The sequence below is a fragment of the Pan paniscus genome, chromosome 4 (genome assembly GCF_029289425.2).
Source record: "Pan paniscus chromosome 4, NHGRI_mPanPan1-v2.0_pri, whole genome shotgun sequence".
NCBI lineage: Eukaryota > Metazoa > Chordata > Mammalia > Primates > Hominidae > Pan > Pan paniscus.
In genome coordinates this window covers 31144752-31171984 of record NC_073253.2, presented here as the reverse complement: position 1 = coordinate 31171984, position 27233 = coordinate 31144752, and the positions used below count along the sequence as shown (strand labels likewise).

At 34.3% G+C, this 27233-nt stretch overlaps 1 protein-coding gene across 2 annotated transcripts in view; it reads right to left on the bottom strand.

Annotated features, from left to right (window-relative positions):
* Positions 1–27233, bottom strand: part of EDIL3 (EGF like repeats and discoidin domains 3) — a 442216-nt gene that overhangs the window by 186602 nt on the left and 228381 nt on the right. For both annotated transcript variants that reach the window (XM_003822240.6, XM_003822241.6), the window contains one exon: positions 9599–9712. In XM_003822240.6, coding sequence (XP_003822288.1) covers positions 9599–9712 — 114 coding nt within the window. The remainder of the gene's footprint in view (positions 1–9598; positions 9713–27233) is intronic.

Genomic DNA, 27233 nt, shown 5'->3' with positions numbered 1-27233 from the left:
GAACACTTGCAATCTGGCATTCTTCTCTACAGACACACAATTATATAAGGGCCATTAATGGTTTTAGCTTCCACATTAAAAGTATCTTTTCTTAGGCCTGCATTTTCTTGACCAGTTCCTATTCTGGAAACACTCTTTTCCTTGCTCTAATTCTGTATTCCTCTTCTGTTTCTTGGATTATCCTTTTATTTTATTTTTTTCGTACCTTTGCAAATAGAACTTCTTTTGCCTGATTTAAATTTTATCCTTAGCCATTTATACTTTTTACTCTCTTACTTTCTCCCTTGGCAATGCTATCTAATCTTATCACTCCATCATTCTCATGTGACCTGTATATCTGAATCTTTGTTACCAATGCTTTCCTTAACTATAATATGCATTTTTAATAACTAGCTGTACTATCTTATCAGGATGTCCCAATTGCACCTAAAATTCAATATGCCTAAGCAGTGAAAAAGGTTGCTGTGCCCTCATTCTTCAGTTGAAGAAGATTGCTTTGAAGATGGGAACTCAAAACATGTATTTGGCTTTATGTCTTACATGCTGCTGGAAACCATCACTTCCAAGCGTGCTGATTCAGTTGAAAACTGCGGCTAGGGTCACACTAGCTGTTGCTGTCACTGCCAAACTCAGCTCCATAGTTGCCAGTCAAGTTTTATTGCAACCATTTGGAACCCTTGAGAGCTCAGGAAATCATGCCATCGTTTGAAAAATTGTGCACATTTGGTGAAAGATCAGGAACCATCTATATTCTTTCTTCTCTTCTGAGAAAGGCGTTTGTCTCTGCTGTTCAGCAGTGTGATAAAAGCGGAAATCCCGGTGGTTTGTGCTATAATTTCTCCATTGTGAAATAACCAATTGAACCTCACTCTGACAGTCGGCCCAAAATTTCACCTAAGTACCCAAGAACGCCACATTAACATGTAGAAGATATTGTCTGGCCCACAAATTACATTTTAACAGTGTTCCAACTTTCTAGTCCCAGGATGACTTCTTTTCTAGTAGTTTCCTAACAGAGAGGTTTTTTTGTGTTTTTTGTTTTGTATATATTTTATTTGGGTTGTCCCCCTGCTCCTTTTGTAAGGGTGAGGGTTGGAGTGATAGCTGAAAAGAGTGATATTTTCAGTTTGAGAAAAATGCAATATTTTTCAATCATCCACTACAGTTCTAAATTTTATGAGAACTAAATCAAGTTATGCCGTTCTCAAACTCTCTTGATGTCTGAGTACTTCATCTTTCTTTGTCTTTGAACTGGAAAATATAAGAGCAAGTTTTAGCCTGGAGAATAAATGCAAAACTAAATTATAATCCCTGGACATATACAGTTTAGCACATAAGGGGAATGTTGAAATAATTTGAAAACAAAAACTTCTTACGGAATGCTTCAGTAATTATTTGCAATTAAATACAAAACTGTCAGGTAATGAGAATACGACTCCATTTGTTGGAAGTATTTAACAAGTCCCACATGGTCTATTTGAACATTTTGCAGATACTTGTTTGTCTTTCCTTTACTACATTATAACTTTAAGGTACAGTAGGTGAACCTTCAAAGTGTGATAATTCTGTACAAAACTGTTGTGTAACATTTGGAAAATCAGAGGCATCTGAAGGAAGATAGAACTTCCATGTCAGGCACAAATAATCCAATTTGCTTTTGTTATTGAGTCAATTTTTTGTGTTTATTGTTTCAAAAACTTCATCCTGCAGTAACGTTGAAATCGTTTCTTTCTTTATTGATATACTTGCATAGAGTTCTGGATTTTTTTAACTCACAAAAATATGTTTTAAAAGAAGTGAGAAATTAAGTTAAAATAATTATATATTCAAGTATATATGGTTACAGTTATTTGTAAATGTATCTCTATATATTTATGGGTAGATTTTAAATGTTATGCACCTCAGATTTACCCATAGTCAATTCCTTTATTTATTTATTTTTAATGTTCACAAAAGGTATCAGCCTGAGGCAAACTGTCCTTCTGTCCCACTGGAGTTTTGGATTAATTTTTATTTTATGTATTTCAAGCAAAGTAGAACAATCTTAAGTTAAATTAGCCAATGCTTTCAGAGACAAAAATCATTACCAAAGTACTCTGTTCAAATTTCTAAAACAGAGCAGATATTTGTTATATGGAATAAAATAGGATTAAAATTAAATATTTATTTTTCTTTGTTTCTCTTTGATTTCTTGTTACATTTACAAGTTAAAATCTATTCTGATGTTTTAAAAATCCCTTGTGATTGCACAAAAACATATTTATAAGATGAATTTTTAGTATATAAACATGGTTTGGCATGGATAGATCACAACCCCAAATGAAATTTCATGACTCTATATTGTTAAGGCCTAAAAGATAAGATATACTAAAGGTGCTATCACATGTTGGTTAAATAACAATCTTAACTCATCCACTAAATATTAAGATTCTTAAAGACAAAGGATCTGTTTATTCTTGAGGATAAACAAAGGATCTGTTTATTCTTGAGGATTCTCAAAGGATCTATTTATTCATCATTTTCTTTGTAAAATTCTCATCTCTACCACCCCCTCCTCTTTCTGTTTGAGTAAATACTATACATTCTTATGATCTCGGCTTTCATGCCACTTTCCTAAATCCTCCAAACAAAAGGCTTCCCTGTCATAGGCTCCCTCTTTTTTGCCCTCATGGCACTTACCATATCTTATCATTAAATAATACATAATTCTTTTTTCTCTCTCATTAATCTGTATATTCTATGAGAGTAGGAACTGAATTCATTTCAATTACCATTGTTGTCCCGGCTTTAGAGGGTGAAACAATTTGTTGAATGAATGAGTTTATTCATGTATGTTCTTGTAACCTTGTACACAGTTACGCTAAGAAAAGCTCAGTAAATATTTGTGGCTAGTTTATTTGATCATATAATTGAATACATTCACTATATTGTAACATCAGACTTAGGCAGTTTTCTTGTAAAACTTATGTGTGTTTTCATTCTAATTTTCACTTCCTTATAGACACCTTTTTAAAAAAAATTATTTACTTCAGAATTTCTCTATGTTTTCCTTTTGTCTTGTCACAGCTGGATAGGGAAGAGTAGGAATTTAGTATTATATTATATAAAACTATAATCTCTGACCACTTTTTAAGAAAATACTGGAATTATTAATTCTGCTCTTGTCATTCACTAAAATCACTGCAAACATTCATTTGCTTGTCATTCACTAAGATACCTGATCAAATAACAGTGACATCTTACAATAACTGCAAACATACAAAAAGATAAATCAAATTGGGTATTTGTGGTTCATATGTTTTGATAGCCTTTTATAAAAAACACAGCAACTATCTCCTATAATGATTTTGGGTAAATGATATTTATTTAAACTTATATTAATGCCACAGGAATTTTTAAACTTATGTATCTGTAAAACATGGTATGTAGGCATTATACCTAACATCTACACTGCTTGTTCTCAAGGACATACACTAATTTACTAAAGAAGGACAAGTTGTTTGCATAAATAATAAAACTTAAAATCACACATTATGACAAAAGAAAAGGTGAGATATACAGGTATTTTTTTTCAAATAACTAAAAAATCCTATGTATATATATTTATGCAATTATTTCTTTATAACAGTTATTGACCTAGGTGTTTTACTAGGTATTTTAGGTATTTTACATATGCTATGAATTTTAATCTGCCTATCAATCTACATCCATCAAAAGATAGTATCAATTCCATCTGCAGATAAAGAATCTGAGGCTCAGAAGGGGCAATGTACTTGTCAGGACATATAGTTACAAATAGAAAATGTTTAAACTTCCAGTTCTATTTGAATGTAAAGCCTGCACTCTTTCCTCTTATGCTGTTGTCACTTGCCAAGGCCACTCATCAAGTGTAAGTGTTTTTAATATGTAGAGTATAATAACAGCATCTCTTTACCCTACAAAAAACAGGATCATATCATGCTTAGGGCTGCAGGCTCTGCAACTGCAATGCCTGGGATTAAGGCCAGGTTCTGAAGTTTACTAGCCAGGCCAACCTATGCAAATTAATCACTCAATAGCTCAGTCTGCTCTATAAAATGGAATCAGTAATAAAGAGTATCTAGTACAAAGAATGCTGAGAGGATTAAAAAATCAATATTTAAAGTACTTAGGAAAGTGCTTGACACATAGTAATGCTTAAAATCAACATATATGAACTGGTGAAAAGATACAGTTTAGTAAACAAAAAAGATTTGCCTGTCATTATTTATAAATTTGTCTTTTAAAAAGCAATAATTAAATATTGAGCATAACAATACAAATCTCATCATGTATTTATCTCTACAATGTTTTAGCAATTTTCAGTGAATAAGTATGTACTTAAACAAATATACTTGGTAGTACACATTGATATCAAAAGAAAGAATATAGGGGCTGGGCACCGTGGCTCACACCTTTAATCCCAGCACTTTGGGAGATTGAGGTGGGCGGATCTCCTGAGGTCAGGAGTTTGAGATCAGCCTGGCTAATATGGTGAAACCCCGTCTCTACTAAAAATACAAAAAAATTAGCCTGGCGTGGTGGCAGGCACCTGTAATCCCAGCTACTTGGGAGGCTGAGGCAGGAGAATTGCTTGAACCTGGGAGGTGGAGGTTGCAGCCAGCCTACATGGCACTACAGCACTCTAGCCACCTGGGAGACGGAGAGAGACTCCGTCTTTAAAAAAAAAGAAAAAAATATATATAATATATCTTTTTTTCATATATATTGTATATATTTTATATATAATATATATTATATAATATATTATATATAATATATTATATAATATATTATATATATTATATATATACATATAATATATTGTATGTATAATATACATATAATATAATGTATGTATAATATACATATAATACATACATATACATAAAATATAATATGTTTTAATATATATTATATATTTTTATATATAATATATATTTTTATATATTTTTAATATATATTATATATATACACACAGTATATATTGTCTATGTTTATGTGCTTGGAAATACTAGCTAATTTATAATGATGGCTAAAACAGTTAAAGCTGCTCAAATAATGAGATAAGAAAATATTAATTTACCACTTTCAAAATATATTCATAGGTATTATTTTAATATCCTTATCACAGAATTCTTAAACAACTATATAATTATCTAGATTATTTTATTAAATTTGCAAAAACTGGATAATTATGATATTTGGAAACATCACTTAGTCCTTACTAGAAGATTTTAGTTTTAATTTTTAGTAAAACCCTCTGAGATCACCCAAGTGTTTTTTTGTTTGTTTGTTTGTCATAATTGTTTGTGGATGTTGCATTATAAGAGCTCCCTTGAAATCTGTCCTACTTTCCCAAAGTAGTGCCAGTGATAAAAATGAATTTGAGTGGCATTCCTGAAATTTAATAATGTCATATTTAAACAACCAGGAGGGAAATGTATACAGGTATTGTGGGCCACATAGTCCAATAAATGAGAACAATCCTAGTTATTTTTAGATTAGTTAACTAAAGTGTTATTAATTTTCATTACACTTAATCTAGTTTAAGCATCATGTTCAGTTAAATTTACATGACAAAGCTTATCTGTTCTTATGAGAATGGTTTTCTCATTCCAATTCATCATCATTTTCAAGCTGTTTATGGAAATAACTGTCAGAACACTTGAGCTTATAACATTTAAAAGGAATGAGGGGCTGCGCGCGGTAGCTCATGCCTGTAATCCCATTACTTTGGGAGGCCGAGGTGAGAAGATCATTCAAGGTCAGGAGTTTGAGACCAGACCAAAGTGCTGAAACCCCATCTCTACTAAAAATACAAAAAAAAAAAAAAAATAGCCAGGCGTGGTGGTGCGTGCCTGTAGTGCCAGCTGCTAGGGAGGCTGAGGCAGGAGAATCACTTGAACCCAGGAGGCAGTGAGCCGAGATTGTGCCACTACACTCCAGCCTGGGTGACAGAGTGAGACTCCATCTCAAAATAAATAAATAAATAAATAAATAAAATGAACAAGGGAATTAAATTAGGACTTTAATTAGAAGAATTGATGTAATGGTGTGATAAATACTACAGGAACATCTAAATGATTTTCACATATTAAACGTAATTTTATGTAAAATATAAAAATAATAAAACTTAACCAAACCTTGCAATAAATAAATAAATAAATAAACTAAAAAAGAATTGAGATCTTCCAAAGTAAATAAATTGTATGAATCACATCTAGAAGTCTAAACTGAAATTATTTAAATCAGAAATATATATTATTGCCTTAACTCCCCTATAAGTATAATTAGAAAATAATTACTTAAAAAACTACAGGAAACTTTTTTTGCCTAGTATTAAAAGGTTTATTATTAACATGAAATAATTTCATTGTTATTGAAAATGTTCAATAGGTAATTGATTTGCATAATAATTTTTACCACGTAATTTTGCAACAGGTCATAATAGAGTTAGATATAAATTTATTCCTTACAAAGTAAAGGTGCTTAATAGCTAAATTAATTAAAGACATACATTACAGTAAATAATTCACAGTTATTTTTGTAATATTTATCAAGGTAATATCTCAACAAAAACATCTTGCTTTTCATTGTTTAACTTAAATATATTTGAGTTTTTAAAATGTGGTATATCACTAGTTTTGAAAATATTTCATTTAATTGTATTGGCAAAGGCAGCCTTAATATACAGTTTAAAATTGAAAGTCTGGTAAAAAATGAGGGAAAGGCTGCCCTCTGGGACATGCATGACACAAAGTCCAGAAGAAAGGTTGTCAATCATATTCCAGGGTAGAAACCAGCACAGGAGTTATCATCTATGTACTGTCAACAACTTCCAAGATCTTACCTTCAAGCAGCTTAGAGCTGGTACCACCTGTAACCTGTAGGTGCTTATATGTACCCCACAGTAAGCAAATTCTCTAAGTTCTCAATGTGCAAAACTAAATCATTACCCCTTTTTACTCTAGATTTTCTAAAATCTCTTAAGAGACTACAGAAAAAAGTAGAACCATATCCTAAGAAACCTAGACAATAGACAGAATAAAGATCCTTAATTTGTTATATGTCCTTAAAATTTAATAAAATAAAAGCAAACACCCCAATAGGAAAATATTTTAGGGAACTCTCTAGGTGACTCTTTCTGATCTCTTTGTCAGTGCACGGAGAATACAGGAAATGCTAGAATGCCAGATCATATGACAGTTGAAGGGAGGCATGCCACTATCACATGCATCTTCAAAGAGATGTCTGAATTTAAATATAAATGTTATATCAATATAAAGTTAATTCACAGAAAAGCAAAGGTTTTCATTAAACACAACATGAAAAACTGGTTGGAAGACACTAGGCACAAACTAATGACAGGGCAGGGGCCTCTCTCCCTCTTTCATAGCCTTACTGTCTGTCTCATAAACCCTTCATCCCCAGCCTATCCACTCGACCTGTTTCCCTATTCCTCCATGCCCTAGAGCTCCACATTCTAGGTCTCCTCTTCTAGGATATCCACACCCTCATGTGCCACTTCTTAGACTCATTCATCACTGCAGAGTGACACTCATCCCTAGGCAGGGTTCTTATGATATGTCCCCCATTCAATCCTCCTTTTAGGAAAATGGGAAGGCTTCTCCCCCGCAATTGTTCCCCTAGTCAGGCCTCCTATGGGTCAGAGGTGGTCTTACCCTACCTAGACATGCTCTAATCCAGGTATTGTTTTAATCTATGCCGAAGTTCCTTCCTGGAAGGTTCTCTATTCAGGTACAAATTCTCTATTTTTGCTGAATGAAGGTGAAATAGTCACTGACATCAGTTTTTTTGTTCATCATAATATTAATAAGATATTCACTGACAGACATCTTGGAGGTGCTTTTTAGCACAACTTCCAGTGTTGACTGAGCAGCCATCTTCAAATTCCATGAAACAGAAATGGATGCAAGTGCTGTGCCTGGGACAGGCCAAAGAGAAGCTGAACCTGAGCTTGAGTTAACTTAGTGGGTGGTTAGTTAAATGCTTCATGGGAAGGTTTCTAGGTTAGTTGGTTGGATGACTATTGGTCTAGTTGGCTGTATGGTCAACCTACTTACTCAGCCTTCCCTTTCCATCCTTCTGTGCCCTGCACCTTTCTTCATCAACTCATGCTCAATGTCCTTCCTCAATTACTTTAAGCTTAGAAAGTTTTTTTTTCGCAATTCAAGATTTCTCTATGATATTCAGAGTTTAATTATTTTGTGTGGTTTGTCAGGACTAGAGTAATGAGCATCCCATTTTATATCATTATTTTATTTATATATACTTATATATCATTCAACAATATTTCCTATTTTATTTTATAAATACCATGGCCAAAGAGAAAGAAAGAAAAAGAAAATGAGAAATACATTTCTTACTATGGCTGAAGAGAAAGAACTATGTGGTATGTGTCTGTGTCTGTGATAAAGAATGGACGTGTCATGTATATTCATGTTTATATTATACCTCTCTATTTAAACAGGTATCTCAGTCTTGAGGAAAATACACTGAGTGGGGAATCAGAAACCTGTAGCACTGCTTCTGTCACTAAATAGCTGTGAAAGCTTGGGCAAACAACATTAGGTGTGTCTCAGTTTGTGCATCTGAAGTCTCATCTGCATCTACATTCGGAATTTGCATAATGTTGTTGTGGTGCTCAGATCATACAATATACATCGAAGCAGTAGCAGTATGAACTTTCCTCTAATTGTCCAACAATTATAAGGCTGTAGCACTAGTATTATTAACCTGTGTTTGGGCCCATTTTAGGCCCCATCCCATTGACTTTAGTCCTGTTACTACTTTTTTCCCAGCTTTTTTTTTTTTTTTTTCGGTAAGTGGTGCTTTCTGCCTCTTTGTAAACACTTAAGGCAAATAACTACCCTGTCATTTGATGCATCATTTCAAGACCCTACTTTCTTCAGCTTCCAATAAGACAAATAAATAGTGTGCAACATTCTTGCTAGCGTGTGGGATGGCCCAAATGCATCCTCCTTTATTTTTACGTTTTATTTATAACAGAGGCTAACTGATTTATTTTTATTTCGTTTCTTTTAGAGATGGGTTCTCACTGTGTTGCCCAGGATGGTCTTGAGCTCCTGGGCTCCTCTCGCTGAGGCCTCTAAAAGTGCTGGGATTACAGGCATGAGCCAGTGTGCCCTGTCTATCTGGTTTCAATGCCTTGAATTTACTCTCAGAACCAAAGTGTCACTTTGGTGGTAGAAATTTCGGTCATATGCATAATCATAAACCAAAATGGGATTCATGGAACTTGAGTATCTGAGGAAATGTTATCATTCTTTTCAGGTCACAAGATACCATTTCTATGCATACTGTGCACTAAATGAGACATCCTAGAGAATATGTGTGCATTAATAACATACCACAAATATGAAAAGTACCATTTCAATGGATTATGCACTCTGAAGGCAAATAATATTGATTTTGGCCCAGATTTCAAAATAAATTTAGATGATGTACATAAAAATATATATGCATACATATATGTGTATATATATATATACACACACACACACACACACACACACACACACATGTGAATACTTACTGTATTGACAATTTCTTCCCATAAATTCGCCTGGGCACTCACAGGAATAGTTAGCAACAAGATCTGTACATATTCCACCATTTTTGCAAGGCTCAACTTCGCATTCATTTATGTCTAAGAAAAACAGAAAGGACACAGGAAGAGAATTATTGGTAAAAAATGATTAGATATTGGAAAGTTTTAACATTTGAAATACAAATGTCTTAGTAATGCTATTCCTTTGTGTGTGTGTAGGCATGTGTGTGTTTAGTCAGTAATACAAATGCTGCTTAAAACCAACAATTTAATAACCATTATATTTAATCAATTTCAAATAAAATTCAGAATACAGATGAAAGGCCAACGGAACTAAACCACTCTCCCACTCTGAAAATAAATATGAGTAGTTTGGGGAAATATTCAGTGTATCCTTAGAATTAAATCAAACAAATTAACCCTGATAGAAAGATGAATTGGTTTCTCTTACAAGATCGAGAAACCTCCCCTGCAGCAACAACTGCCAATTAACACTGTCTCATTTCATCTTAATTCATTACAATTCTAACTGACAGAGATGTTTTAGTTTCTAAATAGTTCGTCTTTGATGAATACGATGAGAAGCAAATTAGAGTTAATAGCTAAAGCTCGTTACATGCAAAGTATAATAAATGTAAATGGTGATCACTTCCTAATCTCATTCAAGGATTTCTAAAGTTAGGATGACTAAAGGGACTTACCTTTGATATACTACTATTACATCTGATGCAAAATCACATGAAACATAAAACATTGAGCAAATTATACTACTTTCCTTGCTAATTTTGGACAACAGAGAAAACAAATATGACTTTGAACACAAAAGAAACAATGACTAATTCAATCAATCACAGATATTCACAAATCATTCCCTTTTAGCAAAGCACCATGCTGGTTTCTGTGGGAGCCAGTACAGTAGTTGGAGAGCACACACCACTCCCCATCTCTTCCTCACCCTATGAGCTATTCCAGTTGAGCTCCCTATCTTCTTTCATTTCCATAACAGTTTGTTGTTGTTGTTTTTAACTGTATTACAGACTTGGAAATTGTCTGTTTATATTTAGCCCCTTTCACCTTGTCAGAAAGTGAGCTCCACAAATGAAGTTCCTATCTTGCCCTGTTCCTGGTATTCCTGAAAATGCCACACTCCATCTGGAAAACTACTGAGGCTCAATAAATGTTTCCTGACCAACTTTCTACCAAAACAATAGAAATAGTCATGTGCACAATCTTAAAACATTTTATTCCAGATTTGTAATGTGCCTTCTGATAACCCTATAACATATCAAATGATAGTTCTGAAGTCTTGGGTTATTACAGTTGCTTAAAGCAAGATGATCATTAAATTACTTCTAAAAGGAAACAAGGAAAAAAGTATTTGAAAATCTCAATTTTGCCCTTTCTTTTGACATTTTTTTCTTCTAATTAGTATCCCCTCCAGAAAGCAGAGTTGGTCACCTTCTCATTCTAAGTTCACTGTAGAAAGCCTGGTCTAAATTTCCTTAGGTAATAACTTTCTCTCAAAAAGCAGCCCTTTTGGTTTCTGGTTGACAATCATAGCTTAAGAACAGAGATAATTCATGACTGTGTTCAGAAAAAATAAAAATAATTTGAGTACCTCATAACTTCAAATAATAGGATAAAATCAGAAACTGCTAATCTCTAAAAAGATGGATCTGTGTGCTGTAAAGTATGATAGACTCAGCCGGGCGTGGCGGCTCACATCTGTCATCCCAGCACTTTGGAAGGCCAAGGTGGGTGGATCACAAGGCCAGTAGTTCAAGACCAGCCTGGCCAACATGGTGAAACCTTGTCTGCACTAAAAATACAAAAATTAGCTGGTGTGGTGGCGTGTGCCTATAATCCCAGCTACTCAGGAGACTGAGGCAAGAGAATTGCTTGAACCCTGAAGGCTGAGGTTGCAGTGAGCCAAGACTGAGCTACTGCACTCCAGCCTGGGCAAGAGAGCTAGACTCTGTCTCGGGGGAAAAAAAGTATGATAGACTCCTAAATATTTGATACCGAACCTGTACAAAAATGAAGGATGGATGGGAGGGAGGGAGGGAGGCAGTGAGGGAGGGAAGGAGGGAGGGAGGGGAAAGAAAAGGTGAGTATAAGTCATTTCTTTTCCTTTTTAAAAATATAATAAAATCTCAGCTCTCTTTGATCTTATCAAAATTTCACTTAGTCTTAATATTAAACTATATTTATATTGGACTAACACAAAAACCATTTTCATTAAATTTTGTAAGCCACATGAAATGCTACTTATTGTTGCCAACTCAATTATGCATGACAATAACAATGTTTGGCTACCTTGGAACATGCCCAATATGTCTTAACCTGTATCTTCTCTACTACAGTTTGTTTTAGATGAGAACGTGTAACTGGTTAATGTCTTTATATCTTAGAGAAAACACTGCCATATTTTGTAAAGTTAGATGCAAAAATTTATTCTCATATATACTTAGAGAGAGGAAACTAAGTGGTCATGTCTGAAGGACCCACATAAGCAAAAGATAATTTGATCTTAGACAAGAAGAAAAAGTTTAATTAAGATTAATAAGGATGTGATATAGATCACAGTCAATTTCCAAGCAGGGAGCCAGAATGAATCACAACTTTGAAGAAGAATGTTCATGATATGATGGTGTGTTTAGGTACAGGAGTAAAGCATTTTGGAGCAGAGAAGATGAAGGAGAGTGCTAGAATCCCATGTCAGAGAATGTAGATAGGGACCAGATTATGATGAACCCTTAGTGCAGGCTGAGGCAACTGGGTTTTATTTTTTTGGCAATGAACATTTGGAGCAGGATGAGAAGGATTAAAGGGTATTTCCTTCACCCTTCTACTTTAGAAGAAACTAGTGAAGCCATATGTGAGATGGACTTGAGAAATGAATAAAGGAAGATGGGACAGAAACCCACAAAAGATTTGATGTTAATAGGTACAACATATATTTTATGTCTCATGTAAGAGGCTCTATATATTTTCTCATTTTAAGATTGAAATATATCATGAGTAAAATCAAACCCAGCTCTTGCTGATTTGTAATGTTAATAGAAGGAAGTTCTCATAGCCATTGTGAGAACAATCAATAATTATTATACATACTATTAACGATACAAAGACACTGCTGTTTTTTGCTTCCTTAAATCTTCCAAGTCTTTACACCATAAGTAGTAATTAAAATATGTGAGCGTAAATCTAATTGAGACAAATCAACCTTTAAACCTTCCAGTTATAGGCTCACCAGGCCCCATCGATAAATCATCAGCAAAGCAAGTTATAATTAAGGACATCCGATTCTAAAAAATCAACAGTTAACACATTTACCCAGAGGTTAAGATGAAGTGGAATGAATTGGAATGGCATTTGCTGAAGTGGAAATGCTTTGTAGACACACTCAATTTGTGATAGAATGACCTTTTCATTGTTTAAATGTGCATTTTTCAATGTTTTTAAAACTCAAAAACTACTTAAATATAAATTCATAAAAATATACATGTTATCTTAAGTTATCCATATTTTTTAATACAGTAGCTAAGTTAGTAAAACATTTCTGCATAGGTACATACCCAGTAATACACAAGCTTAGAAGACAGTTGCAAATTACACAGAAGCATTTACGTATTTGTATAATGCAGGAGTTCTTTCAGCAGTGAAGGTTATTTGCACTGTAATTAACACTGCAAGCAATCTAAATGGAAACTGACCTCAATTTGTATAAATCATGTTTAATTAAAGACTAGATAAAAACGTTCATAGAATACAGTGCAATGAAATGAAACTTAAACATATTTGCAATAAATTACATACACCTATCTTCGTCACAGATCAAGACATTATCATTGCCAGAAAAAAGTCCACATCCATTCCAAATATACTACTAGGTTATGCCATTTAATTAATGAAGAAAAAACTGATAAAGTAGCCCCCATATGAAATAGAAATTTCCATATTTGGTCAGATTTATAGTTTATTTATAATAATAATATCATTTACAAGGTCTTGCTTCAAAATATGACTTTATAATCAAGACAGTCAGCTGAGTCCTGAAGTTATAAAACTTTGCTGCCAACCTTCTTGTGTCACTGAGGCACAGTGATGAGAGCTGCACGTGAGTTTCCAGGTATAAACTCATGACTCACCCTTGTTTCCTGAAATTATATATAATATATATAATTTCATATATATATGAAATTATGAAATATATTATATATTTCATAATTTTATATATATTATATATAATATATATGACATATATGCAATATATATGTATTACATTTTGTTTTGATTTTTTGGTGGAAGAAGAAAGAAGAAGAAAGAAGAAGGAGAAGAAGGAAGAGGGAGGACAGAAAATAATAAAAGGTAAATAGTTGAATTTCTCTGAAAGGAAACACAAATTACTTTGAACCAAAAAGTACTTTACAAGTATTCCCAGTTCCTTGCCTATGTTATAACTAATTACACAGATTCATTGATTTTATATGCATAACTCAGACTCTTTATCGGTATGTCATACATAACCCACGTTACAGATTTGTAAATGTGTTTGATAGTCCTTCTCTTTGGCTTGGGCTTTTTCCTAGCAGAAATGCACACTCTGGAGATTTCGCTGTGAGAAGCCTACTCCAGTAACTGACAAACTACTCATATATATATATATATATATATATATATATATATATATATATACACACACACACACACACACACACACACACACACACATATAGATCTATCTATCTATCTATCATGTTGAGCACTCCTCCCTTAGGCAATTCACCTTATGCACATCCACATCCTGAGAAATGCTCAGTTACACCTGGTCTTCTTTGTCCTGGATCTTTGTCAGAACCATTATTGTACAGATTATAGCCAAAAGCCCATGAAATTGACTTTGGAGTGGTAGGCTGTCAAAGAGTTTTTAAAATGGAAATTATATTTGTTAATTCCTTATTGGTACCTTCAAAACAATGCATTGTCTGGGCATGACTTCTTGTCACAGAAACTGTGTGGCTTCTTCTCAGAGAATTATATTGAAAAATTCAATAATCTCATTCTTCATTACAGATTCCGCTAGTTGGCCAGAGATGAAACAGAGAATTCTTGAGTCTAATTCCCAGGAATCTCCTCCTCTGGAGACTTTTAAAACTAATTAATAACTAATTAATTAGTTTGTTTTCAACTGGCTCACCTTTGCAATCTGCAGAGTAGGAATGGTAGCAGTTTTCACTTCTGGGACATCATTATCCCAGTTCATCCTTGAGTTCTCTCAGAACTCCTCAGGAAAATGCCATCTGTCCTCAGTAGTTTAGCTACATTTATTTCACCAACATGGCTTAGATATTTTGAATACTGACCACCATTTGGACCAGGACATCTAATCCTTCTGGGGATAGATATCTATCTAACCTCCTCCTAGAGAAGACAAAGACAAAGTATTTCAACCATAAATCTACTCCTCTTCATAAGTAAGTACATTGAGGCCCCCAAGAACATCAAGAAGGAACATGGTTCTTGGGCTGAACATACTTTTTTGGATATATTAAAAGGAGACAATGATAGACGGTGCCCACCCCCGACCACCACCAAGCTTTTTTTTCTTTTGCGAAGACAAAATTTCTCAACTTCTTTATGTCTTTCCCTTGGGCCATCTTTCCTCCAGCAATATTGTTATTGACTGCTAATTGGTTGGCAAGACCTTATTTTTCAGAGCCTGCTATTTTTTGATCCTTAACAACACATCTTCCCTGGGCTCCCCATTAGCTATTAAATATTCTCCAGACCTCCCATGAGTGATTGCCTTTTAAAGTTTGACCTTTTATATTTTTCCTTATTTAAAGCCTATGATCTTTCAATTTCTCTTTAAAGATTGAATTTCTATTTAAGATGAATTTCTAGGAATTCGATTCTCCCACTCAGATGCTGAACTTAATTATGTCACAATCAGAATTATCTAGATAATTTATTTCCCAGTCACTTCTGTGACCAGTGTAGTATATATTTGAATCTTCTGTTCTTGAACTCCCTTTTGATCTGGCTTTCTGCTATATTACTAGTAATTCATTTTAAAGTAGCTAATTAAAATCAGCATTATTCAGTCAGAACATATCACACACAAACCTTTTATAATAATTTATTGATAACCTTCACTTACAAGAACAGTAGCATAACAAAAGCCCCAAATCCAAGAGATATTTATCCATTGTCTCCTTCTAACAAAGACCATATTCTCTGTCCATCTCTATCCTGACATTCTAGTATTTATTTTAAGATCTTTATTTAGATGCAAATGCCTTTGATACTAGTATGCAGGCAATATTCATCCCAATTATGTGGGTTGTTTATATTAATTATTCCAATAAAGTTTTATTTGCATTTACACAGATATTTGGCCAGTATGACAAGACAGCTATTCCAAGGGATATAAAAGCCAAAACGAGGGGAGGTAGAGGAGGGGTTATCAAGAGGGTGTTATGTCTCTATAACTCAAATATTTAATGACTTTAAATATATATATATATATATATATATATATGCAGAGGCCAGTAAGAACAGATGCCTCTTTCAGTAAACATTTTCACAAAAGAGCAAACCACAACAAGGTATGTTACCTCAGTGGCATGTAGCATAGTCACTGGCCCTGCAATAAATATTTGTTAATTGGTAAGAAAGAACCGGGAATATTAGTAACCTTGGGATCATCATGTATGTACTGTAACAGTGAGTCCCTTGCTTGAGGCAGGTGCTCCAGCCTATTTCTAATGGGATTCTATTAAGGAAAAATGAAATTAGAGCAATGCTTCTTTTAAAAGTTGGAGCTCTTAAAGCATATCAATGCACAAGTCATGCACTTAGAGATTGTGACTTAAATGGTCTTGGGAGAGACAAAGGGAGTAATATACTTTTTAAAAGGCATTCCAGTGACTCTGAAGCATAGCCAATGTTTGCAAACACTGAACAGAACCTCTGCTTATGAAGCACATCCATCCATCCACCCTTCCTTCTTTCCTTGCCTCCCTTCCTCCCTCCCACCCTTCCTCCTTTCCTTCCTTCCTTCCTTCGTCCCTTCCTCCCTTCTTTCCATGCATCCATCCATCCTTAGTTCTACACTAGGTACTAAGAATGCAACAATTAATATGTCACAATCTGTAATATTTCTGAGGCTCTTACAGTAGAGTAGATAGACAAGGAAATAATCAGTATAGTGTAAGGTAACAAGGGCTATAAGAGGAAAATGCACAGTCTCTCAAAGGAACTCCAAATATCAAAACTAAATTGGTTTGGCAGACTAGGGGATGTTGAGTTTTAGAGAAGGAGTCTAGCTGACTAGGGAAAAGTGCTTTTGAATTACATGGAGTTATAAATAGTTGACTCTGTAAAGTTATTTTTCTAAATTAATATATATTTCATTTTTCCTGATATCAGTTGTCTGCAGATCTAAGAGTGACTCCTCATTGTCCCATAGTTCTTTTCTCCAAGTGTGTAAGGTATATATTTCCTGGTTTCCTATTTTTACTATTATTTATACAATTGCATATTTTAATGTTTTATCTAAAATTAACTATTCTTTCAGCTGCATGTCAAATTAGTTCTCTCTCTGGTTTTAGCAGTCAATCTTAATAATCAACCATTTTGGAGTTTTTCCTATAGTGAGTTATCAGAAACCCCAAACTGGCTTAGGTGAGATAGGATTTGTATTAGAAGCTCAGCTATGATTCACATAGCTTGACTTTAACCATTTGTTCACTCATTCATTCATTAGAATTCTGAGAAGCACTTTCCATGAATCAGGCATTAAAATACATAATTGGATATATCTGTAAATAGAAGCAGCTCCTGTTCTAAGAGATCACTCATTTTCTATTCTTCTACACAGGAGACAGACAACTATAATACAATATGGTGAAATATGTGCTTTAGAGCATTATATACAAAATGTACTAAGATTATAGAAAAAGCAGTAGTTTTGCCTAAAGGAGATATGGAAGATTGCTTGCAGGAGGTAATACATTTGGTGCTTAAAGGATGAGCAGGAGTTTTTAGAGCTGTATTAAATTAGGAAGAAACACAAAGAACATATTTTCAGAGAGAGCTGAGCACTTTGAATTTCTGAAGCATGCACAAGGACTGTGTGGGGGATACTCTGCATAATGGCGACTATGTAGTCTGGGACCAGATTTTTATGGCCATATCAATCAACTTAAGGAGTTTGAACTTTAGTCCTTGGATACTGAAGAGTTAATAGAGAACTCAAGAAGGGTGGAAGGGGACATGGGATTGAATAGATCTGCATTTTAGAAGCTCATTCACATTCCCTAAAATTTCATTACTGGTAACATTTTGGAAAAATAATTCAAAAAGTGAGAAGGGAAATTTATGTTGAGTCCATATCACTCAGACTAGGTAGTAGGATGGCTATAAACATGTTTGGTATGTTTAAATACTTAGCTTGGTTCGACATGTAGATAGACTTCCTAATATTTACGGTTGCTAGATTTGGTAAATAAAAACAGAGAGTGTCCATGCAAATATTTGAGACATATTTATAAGAAAATCTTTGTTTATCTGAAATTCAAATTTACCTGGGCACATTTTATCTAGAAACCCTACCTGAATTGTCAATTGGATGTGATTTCTCCCTATTTTTTCCTTCCCTTTCCTATGAGCATTTTAATTTTCAGCATATGGTCATGCTTTACATTTTGTATATTCAGCAAACCCAAACAAAAACTACCTACAGTGGAAAATCATTATGGACAAAGAATCTTCCCTAGGCTTTTGCTGAAATTAAAATTTGTTGCTTGCATTCTGTTTATAATTTTACAGTTTACCTCTACATAAGGTTTAATAATACAAGTATAGCCAAACAGCACTACAGGATGGCAGTTAATGGATAACAATTAGCACATCCTTCCACTTGTAGATTACTTATTATGTACCAAACACTGTTCTAAGCCTTTTATATATATTAACACAGTCTACAAGCTAATTGTTATTATTATTATGCCTGTGTTACAGATGAGGAAATCAATAAACTGAAAGTGTAAATAAGTTGCCCAGAGTCACACAGGTGGCCAAACTGAGATTAAAGCCCAGATAATTTAATTTGTCTCCAGAATCTATGCTAATCACCCACATGTTTCACCATCACTAGGGAATATTAGTACTCTCACTTCATCACCTCTTCTTACCAGCCTTCAAGGTATTATTTTATGTGCTAAGAAGGACAGATATAGGATAATACATAGTCCTTGTTCTCAAAACGTTGATAATAACCTAATATTGGCATTTCTCCTCTAGATTAAAGACTCCAGTCCTAAAATGTTAGTTTGGAATACACTTTTCCCCAATCCCTTTATTCGTCTTAGTAATTTCCTCAAAATCCTAAGTGGCTTGGGTTTAATGGGCATTTGTTCCCTTTTTATTCCTGAAATCCACAACCACTTGCTTATGTAAAAATGAATTTCCTTGCCTCCTACAGTCTTTTATACATCTTTTAACTTTACACTCAGATGAAAGGAGTTACATTTGTTACACAATTTCCTTTTTTAGAAGGCATTGATATATTTGATACCTATAGAATTAAAATTTTGTCATTTTTTTTTCTCGGTCACAATTCACCTTATGTAAAAATGTTTGAAAAATAGCATATATACTGAAAAGGACACAAAACAGTAAAGTTACAAGAATTATTATAAAGAGACAACCCATATAACAACCACCAAGGGCAAACACCAGAATCCTGCCAGCAGTCCAAAGCCTTCATGTGCCACATTCATTCAAACCCTCCCCTACACCCACACAAAGGTGACAGATCCCCTGCTTGGTATGGGAGTCACAGACTTGCTCTTTGTATAGTTTATAATTTCGTCTCCTAAATATTTATTCCCAAAGAGTTTATTTTTGCCTGTATTTAAACTTTATAGTAAAAAAAAAATTCCATATGTGATCTTCTGTTTGTGGCATCTTTCAAAATGTTGCAGGTGACTGCAGTGAGTTCATTTTCACTGCAGAGTAGAGAAATTGCTCTAGAGTATTTTACCATAAAATGTACCATATGCTTTTTTCTTTCTATGGCTAATGGCATTTGTAGTGGTGTTGGAAATAAAAGCATCAGGGAACATGCATGTACATATCTCTTGACAAACAAGTATGCTGAATTTTTTTTTCTGGGTACACTTAGGAGTGAAAAGGAGGAGTCATAATAATGCATATATTTAACTTTAATAGATAATACCCAATTGATTTTAAGGTGGTTATGCCAGTTTGCACTCTTATCACCAATTAATACCACTTTTGAAGATACAAACTATATGAAACTTGCAGGTAACCACTTATTTCACTTAATGTGGAAGTGGAGGGTGGAAAGGCTTAACACCAATAAATCTTTTTAAGATACGTTTTTACCAAGTGGGGCTTTTAAGGGAATGGAATAAAACCTTCACTTCACCAAGTTCAATTACATTTTTTTTCTTCAATGACCTTAACTTAAAAAAAAAAAACTCACACTAAAAATGCCTAACCACTGAAAGCTTGTAAGTAATGTTACATTTCAATAACAGGCACCGATACACAGTTAAATTTTGTTATACAGAAAGATAATTTTGCCTAACCCTTGAATTAATTTCTTAAAAGGAACCTAATAAATCAACTATTATACACAGATACATGTAGACTCAGATAATAAAATTAAGAATACTTCCTGCTTCTATATTCTGATATCTTTGAAATTTTATATTATGGGCATAATTAAACAAAAATGATGTCCTAAATGAGATTTCTAAATTATCTTATACTTCTAAAGCTATTGTAAGGATTATATTATACTTCTAAAGCTACTGTAAGGATTCAATGAGGTAAATTATGAGAAAAATATCTTGTAAACTTTAAAGACTGCAAATATAACTGTCCATATTATTATATGAGTTAAACCATATTCATATTGTTTGATAGAGTGTTTCTTGGTTATGGCCATGGAAGAAAATATAGGTGAATTTCTGATGAGGCTTTCTGTACACACATACTTCTACATTTGGGTTTATCATCAGAGTAAATAAATGGGTAGAATTTTTATAAATATTCTACAGAAAAGTAGCCCTGTCTTGGAGAGGAATGAAAGGCAGCATTTATCCAAAAAATTGCAAAGCATGTGGAAACTTTAATACACTGAATGGGATAATTCAACAAATACTCTTAATATACTTCTTTCCAAAATGGTGACATTTACTATTTTTTAAACTAACACACCAACTCTTTATCAATTTTGGCTGATAGATCACTGACATCTGTAGCTTAAAGACTTAAATTGTGGTTGGTAAATATAGAAAAGACTCCTTTTTTAAATTCTTAGGAGTTTCAGTCCTCATCAAGGTGAAAGAGCTGGGTGGCTAGATTTCCCTCATTCCAGAATCTCATCTACATAATTATAGGATATTTTGTGGGTTCCTGGCAGAGCTAGAGGCAACAAAACATCTGTTACACTCAAGGCCACCATGGAAGAATCTGCTTCAAGCAACAAACTCACTACTCAGTGTTAAAAATGCTGTCTCCAAGCCATTACTTTTTATATATTTTTATCCCATATTTATTGGTAAGTATGCCAAATCAGCATATTTTCTTCATTAAAAGTGATAATTTTGGGATTCATGAGAACTCTGCTTCTGGCCTAGACATAGTAAAAGGGACCAGAATTTTCAGGCAGACCCTCTTGTTTTAAAAAACAACAACAACGACAAAAAACAAAAAAAACAAAAAACAAACCTCAGACAAAATACGTGAGACAACAGTGTTGAACATACTGAACATTAAGACACAAAGGATTCTCCCTCTTGGGCCATGGCATAGGGAGGGAGAATCCAGGCAGAGCCTGGTGAACTCTAGTGAAAGAGAGGGAGCTGGGAGTCTGGAGAGTCCACGGAGGCTAGTATTTGTAGAACAGAATACCCAACAGAAGAGAACTACACAGAGACAGTTCACCACAGAGATCTGCAGTCCTGAACACTGCCGTGCTCTCTAAAGTACTCAGCAGAGGGTAGATTAGCATTCACAGGGGAGAAAACTCCTGGGGAAAGAGTCATCTGAACAGACCAGAGGGAGCAATACTTGGAGCCCACACTAGGCCAAGAGAACTGCCAATTCCCACCACTAAGACTGGAAAGCAAACTGTTTCATGGGGCATTGGGCAGAGGACCCAGAATGGTTTTGTCTTAGTAGTGGGGGATAATTAAACCTGGATTAAATAAATTATTGGTCTCACCTAACGAATCTTATAAGCAAGACCTAGAAGGATCAAACTGTTTCCAAATAACCTAACTATATAAGAAAACTAAGCTCAAGAGAATATATAGGACTACAAAGTACTGAGCACTCAGCAAGATAAAATTCATGTCTGGAATCCAATCAAGATTAACACTCAAGAAACAAAAAAGATATAGTTGAAAAGACAGCATATAGTAAAATTAGCAGAGAAGTAATTAAAAGTTATTAAAACTGTATTCCATATATTGAAAATATTAAATAGAGATGTGAAAAAAGAAAGCCTAATTGAACTTCCAGAGATGAAACTAACAATGTGTGAGATGAAAAATATGCCAGAAAGGAATAATAGCAAATTAGACATGCAAAAATAAAAAAAAAATTTTAGACGTTTTAAGACATACCAATTGAAAATATACAAAATAAAATATACAGAAAAAAAATCTGGGCATCAGTGATCAGTGGAACACATATAGTTAGTCTAAAATAGATGTGATTGGAGTCCTTGAAAACGGAAAGTATAAAATATTTGAATAGATTATAGCCCAAATTTTCCAAATATGATGAAAACTATACTCACAGATCTAAGCAGCTCAATAAATCCCAAGAGTAAGAAACACGAAGAAAGCTACAAAAAGGCACATCATTATTACAAAAGACATCAAAATTATTCTGTAGATAAATGTAGTCTTTTCAAAAAATGATGCTGAAATAATTGAATATATGTAAAATACACTTAGAACTACATAAAAAAATCACTCAAAATAGATTGTAGATTACAAAGTTAAACCTAAAACTATTTTTTCTATATCAAATCCATAAATTCCTGCTCCCCAATGTCAATTTTAAGAGAATTAAAAGACAAACCACAGATTGGGAGAACATATTCGCAAATCAAAAATATGATAAAGAACTTGTATATACAACATATAAAGAATTCTCATAACTCAACAAGAAATCAAATAATTCAATAAAAAGTGGGAAAAATATTTGAACTGACAGTTCCTAAAAGAATATACATAAGAGTGGTAAATAAACATATACAAAGATGTTCAACCTCATTTGTCATTAGAGTATATAAATTAAAAGCAGAATAAGATGTCACTACCCAACGATTACAACAGCTAAAATTAAAAAGATGGTGTTGGTGAGGATGTGGAGGAATTGAACTCTCATACACTGCTGTTCTGATATAAAATAACGCAATCCATTTGGAAAACAATGTGACAGTTTTTCAAATACTTAAACACATGTCTACCATATGATTCAGCCATTCTACTCCTACATATTTATCCAAGACAAATGAGAGTATATGTCCACACAAAGACTTGTATGGATGTTCATAGCAGCTTTATTACTATAGTAATAACCCCAAACCTGAGACAACCTGATCTCAAAATAGTTATGCTGAGTGAATATACAAAAATAATATACAGTGTCTATTTTATTTATACAAATTTCTAGAAATGCAACTAATCTATCATCACAGAAAGTAAATCAGTGATTGGGATGAAGTTGAAGGGGCAAGAAGGAGGGATTACAGTGGGGAAGAAACTTCTGAGGATGATGTGATGCAAATGTTTAGTATCTTGAGTAAGATGATGGATTCACAGGTTCATATATATGTCAAAACATATCATATTGTACATTTTAAATTTGTGTATTTTATTCTGTGTTAATTATACTCCAATAAAACCTTCAAAAAGTGATTAATTTTTATAACCCACATATTTTTTGTCTGTAAACTAAGAACTGCATACACACACACACACACACACACACACACACACCCCAACACTCCATGACAATAAAAGGCCCACAGAATTAATGAGGAACATTAGCCTTCTCAAATTCACAAAAGAAAGGTTTTTGTACAATATACTTTTATTTCGATGTGAGAACCATGCAGCCCAAATGAAAAGAGGGAGGTCTTACGGGAGAGACTGAGTGTTTAATAAAACATAGTAATAGGAGGAGCTGTATTCATTAAGATGAGAAAAATGCTGATTTTTAAGGTAGTTTACTTCCTACTTTGCAGGTTGTTTCCACCACTCAAGAAAGTCTTTGCAAGAAGCCTTAAATAAAGATGAATGGGGAAAAATTAATGTAACTGGAAAAAATTGGTATCATTGCAAGATTTTCTATTGCTCTTATATTTCTGGTTTCAGGTTGAATTTATTTTTGTTATCATTGACTATCAGAAATCTGAAGCATATAAAACTATAACGGGGGTTAGCTATACCCTCCCTAATTGTTCTTTTCCAGAAAAATTTTCTGATGGAAGTTCATGAAGTACATTGATGAGAATGTTTTCTGTACTCCTATGATCTATTCAAGAGATTGTAATTTTCATACAGGAACTATGAAACAATAATAATTTTCTAGTTCTCTTTGCTTCTTCTTTTTTTTTTTTCTTTTTTTTGAGACGGACTCTAGATCTGTAGCCCAGGCAGGAGAGCAGCGGCACGATCTAGGCTCACTGCAACCTCCGCCTCCTGGGTCCCGGTTCAAGCAATTCTCCTGCCTCAGCCTCCAGAGTAGCTGGGATTACAAGCATGAGCCACCATGCCCAGCTAATTTTTGTATTCTTAGTAGAGGCGGGGTTTCACCATGTTGACCAGGCTGGTCTTAAACTCTTGACCTCGTGATCCACCTGCCTCAGCCTCTTAAAGTGCTGGGATTACAGGTGTGAGCCACTGCTCCCAGCCCTCTCTTTGCTTCTGTGAAGGATATAACTTTAAAAACTTATAAAAATATATGTTTAAAGGAGATTTTCATTATTAATTTCTTTTAATATACATTAAGATGGAAATCTCAATTCCATTAATTACATACTGCACAATTTTACATTGAAAAAGGAAGGCTTCAAGACAACAATTTCCATGGTATCCAATGAACCTGATTAAAATAATGGGCTATCTCCATAACAAGTGCTTAGATAAATGGTCCTATTCTGTCAGAGAGGAATGGGTCTTATTAGAAACTGCATTGCTCTGTTATGCTATTATAAGATTAATGCAGAAAAAATGTTTAGTTCCTTTTAATAAAATCCAATGACTTGTGAACTGGACTAAATATCAGTAAATAGTAAGTGTAAGTGTAACATCGTCTACTTAACTTGGTTGTTTAATTTGGCCCTTAGTATAAAGATTTGAGTTGATGCAGCATCTTACTTCCCTACACTCATTAAATCTCCTTCTGCCATGTTCCAGAGAATAAAGGAGGGCTTATGTAGTTCTGATTAAATAAGCTACAGAGTTATCTTTAGAGGTGATATTAATATCTTCCCAAACTATAATCCATCCTTGAGGTACTGCAATATTTTAAATATTTTTGTAAAGACATGCAGAGGTAGAAAAAAGACTAAGATATACTGATGAATTTATTTTGTTGAATATAAAAATATATATTTTTGAAATCTTTAGAACACTCTATAGATACTAATATACTATACTAAATTCATATGTTATGAAAATACAGAGGTTACTGTAATTTTGTACAGATAAGCACAACTGGAACCTTCTTATTATCTATCAGCCATATATTTCTGTGAGTGTACAATTATTTAGTCCATGGCTTTTATTTTATTCTGTTCATTACCAATAGCTAACATTTCTCATTATACAAATGGGAAAATAACCCCTCAAAACTACCTCTTACTTTATACTCCCTATAGAATTTTGTTAAATAATGTATTTAAACCTACTACTTGTTCATCAGTTTTAGCCATTAAGGCTGCTACAACACCCTTCATATCTCTTTCTTGGCTTTAAAGTCCTATTGTTATTATTCTTTTATTATTATTTTTTTTTGAGATGGAGTCTCGTGCTGTCACCCAGGCTGGAGTGCAGTGGCACGACCTCGGCTCATTGCAACCTCCGCCTCCCAGGTTCAAGCAATTCTCCTGTCTCCTCCTGAGTAGCTGGGACTACAGGCACCTCCCCACCACGCCCGGCTAATTTTTGTATTTTTAATAGACACGGGGTTTCACCATATTGGTCAGGCTGGTCTCGAACTCCTGACCTCAGGCTGGTCTCAAAATCCTGACCTCCCAGGTTCAAGCAATTCTCCTGTCTCAGCCTCCTGAGTAGCTGGGACTACAGGCATCTGCCACCATGCCCAGCTAATTTTTGTATTTTTAGTAGAGATGGGATTTCACCATATTGGTCAGGCTGGTCTCGAGCTCCTGACCTCAGGAGGTCCACCCACCTCGGCCTCCCAAGTGCTGCAATTACAGGCGTGAGCCACCGCACCCGGCCTTGTTATTATTTTTAACATCAGAATTTGATTTACATTTTACAACATATTCTGTTCTGTAGTCATGTTCCAGTGAACTAAAGCTACAGTTAATTGATACAACAATCACAAAACCTCCATGGCATACGATACTCATGTATTTATTTCTCAGACATCTGAGTGTTGCTGGGGAGTGGTGTCAAGAGATCTAGAGTGGGCTACACTAAGCTCTACTTTGAGATAAAGGTCTGCTGGGCTTGGTTCCTTGCTGAGGTTTGGGCTGAAGTCAGCTCCCTGTGTGATTATTCGGAGATCCAAGCTGAGGGTACAACAGCTATCTTTTGCTCCTTTGCTGTGATGATGGAAGAAGTTCCGAAAAGAAAATGAAACATGCAAAGCCTAGGCTCATAAGAAACTTATTGTCATTTCGTGTCAATGGCCAAACCAAGCCATATCTCCAAACCCAAAGTTAAGGGGTGAGAAAAATATATTTCTCCTTATAGGAGGATTTAAATGTCATAAAACAAAGGGTAAGAACATAGGGAGGGGCAAAGAATTGGGGCAATAATGACCATTTTACGTTAATTCCTCAATATCTTGTCTATAATTGGTTGTAAAAATTGGAACAATGAGAATACTTACCATACAATAATTACATGTTAATTATTGTAGAATCAAGTAAAAAAAAGTCACTGCACTTCACTAAAAATGTGCCACTTTATGGAGGCTGTTCTAGCATTACAGTCAAATGGACTTCCTTCTGATGCATTCTACCAATTGTTTAAAATCATGACACATTTAATGCTTTGTATTTATAGTTTTTTTTCTGGAATATTTAATTTTTTTTTGCTTGTTAGGAGAAGTATAAACTTATTCACCATGTCCGTATTTTTATTGAAATGTACTTCCATACTTCTTGAAGAGGCCTCCTGGAGCCCTCTGCTGCTTCTACTTCTTTTTTTTTTGTTTTAAAAAAAAAAAAGACAGATTCTCCCTCTGTTGCCCAGGCTGAAGTGCTGTGGCTGGATCTTGGCTCACCGCAACCTCTGCCTCCCAGGTTCAAGCGATTCTCCTGCCTCAGCCTCCCAAGTAGCTGGGATTACAAGCGCCTGCCACCACG